This window comes from Pseudochaenichthys georgianus, chromosome 4, assembly GCF_902827115.2.
Source record: "Pseudochaenichthys georgianus chromosome 4, fPseGeo1.2, whole genome shotgun sequence".
Classification (NCBI taxonomy): domain Eukaryota; kingdom Metazoa; phylum Chordata; class Actinopteri; order Perciformes; family Channichthyidae; genus Pseudochaenichthys; species Pseudochaenichthys georgianus.
The window spans coordinates 41875560-41877614 of NC_047506.1; the positions used below are offsets into that span (position 1 = coordinate 41875560).

General features: G+C 49.5%; 1 protein-coding gene across 1 annotated transcript; it reads right to left on the minus strand.

Annotated features, from left to right (window-relative positions):
• Positions 1–400: 400 nt before the first annotated feature.
• LOC139433792 (uncharacterized) lies at positions 401–1489 on the minus strand (the record flags this gene model as incomplete). The annotated part of the gene is made up of 2 exons (XM_071203012.1): positions 401–1181; positions 1377–1489. Coding segments are annotated over 2 exons (894 nt in total), but the record flags the coding sequence as incomplete, so codon positions are not given.
• Between the last annotated feature and the right edge of the window lie 566 nt (positions 1490–2055).

Genomic DNA, 2055 nt, shown 5'->3' on the forward strand with positions numbered 1-2055 from the left:
AGTAGTAGACATGATCGCTACTCCTGCTGATTTTAAAGCTAGGTCTGGGTTGGGTTTCATCCACTTGAATGTGTGCAGTCTGTTAGGTAAACTAGATTTTGTCCGTATCTGGGCGAGCTCGACTGACGCTGACGTCATTGTTTTATCAGAAACATGGCTAAACATTACATTACATTACATTGCATTTAGCTGACGCTTTTATCCAAAGCGACTTACAATAAGTACATTCGACCAGGAAGACACAACCTTGAGGAAAACAGAATCATATAAGAACATCAGGTTTCAAAGAGCCAATCGTTTCAAGTGCTGCTCAACTGGCTAAGCCAGTCCTTTATTAGTATATAAGTGCTCTGTTAGCAGTTCTTTGTTAGTCATTCTATCGCTCGAAGTGGAGTCGAAAGAGATGAGTTTTCAGTCTGCGCCGGAAGGTGTGTAAGCTTTCTGCGGTCCTCATTTCAATGGGGAGCTCATTCCACCATTTTGGAGCTAGGATAGCAAACCCACGTGTTTTTGCTGATGGGAACTTGGGTCCCCCTCGCAGTGAGGGTGCAGCGAGTCGTTTGGTTGATGCAGAGCGTAGTGCACGTGCTGGGGTGTACGGTTTAACCATGTCCTGGATGTAGGAAGGGCCAGATCCATTCGCAGCATGGTACGCAAGTACCAGTGTCTTGAAGTGGATTCTAGCAGTTACCGGAAGCCAGTGGAGGGAGCGGAGGAGCGGCGTGGTGTGGGAAAATGTTGGAAGGTTGAAGACCAGACGAGCCGCTGCATTCTGGATGAGCTGCAGAGGTCGGATGGCACATGCAGGTAGACCAGCCAGGAGGGAGTTGCAGTAGTCTAGGCGTGAGGTGACGAGAGCCTGGACCAGAACCTGCGTCGATTTCTGGGTCAGCTGTGGGCGTATCTTCCTGATGTTGAAAAGCGTGTATCTGCAGCAGCGGGTTGTAGCAGCGATGTTTGCAGTAAACGACAGGTTGTTATCTAGGATAACACCCAGATTCCTTGCAGTCTGAGTCGGGGAAACAACAGAGGGGCCGATGTTGATAGTTAGGTCAGGAGAGGGACAATCTTTTCCCGGAAGGAAAAGCACTTCAGTTTTGTCAAGGTTGAGCTTGAGATGATGAGCGGACATCCACTGAGAGATGTCAGCTAAACAAGCAGAGATGCGTGCGACGACCTGGGTCTCTGAGCGGGGAAAGGACAGAATTAGTTGGGTGTCGTCAGCGTAGCAGTGGTATGAAAAACCATGCGGGCTAATGACAGATCCGAGCGAGTTTGTGTACAGGGAGAAGAGGAGAGGACCAAGAACAGAGCCCTGAGGGACCCCTGTAGTTAATTGACAAGGGTCGGACTCAGACCCTCTCCAATTAAGCCTGTAGGTGCGGTCTTTGAGGTATGAGGTGAGGAGGGAAAGTGCAGAGCCTGAAACTCCAAGTTCTTGGAGAGTGCGAAGGAGGATCTGATGATTCACCGTGTCGAATGCAGCAGACAGGTCCAACAGGATGAGGACAGAGGAGAGGGAGGCTGCTTTAGCAGTGTGCAGTTCCTCAGTGACAGCAATGAGAGCAGTTTCTGTGGAATGACCTGCCTTGAAACCAGACTGGTGCGGATCCAGAAGGTTGTTCTGATGGAGATAGCAGGAGAGTTGTTTAAAGACAGCGCGTTCAAGTGTTTTAGACAGGAACGGGAGGAGAGAGACAGGCCTGTAGTTTATAACATCAGACGGGTTGAGAGTGGGTTTCTTTAGGAGAGGGTTTACTCTCGCCTCCTTGAGACTGTTTGGAAAGTGACCAGAAGTTAGAGAAGTGTTGATGAAATGGGTGAGAAACGGTAGAATATCAGGAGCGATAGTCTGAAGGAGGTTTGAAGGGATAGGGTCCAGAGGACAGGTGGTAGGGCGGGCAGAGGTAATGAGGGTAAGAACCTCACTTGGAGAGAGAGGGGAAAAGGAGGTTAGTGTGCCGGTTGAAGGTGGCTCAGGTGATCCGGCGGTGAGTAGGGGTGAGTCAGAAAAAGAAGAGCGAATGTCGTAAACCTTTTTTTCAAAGTGGTTAA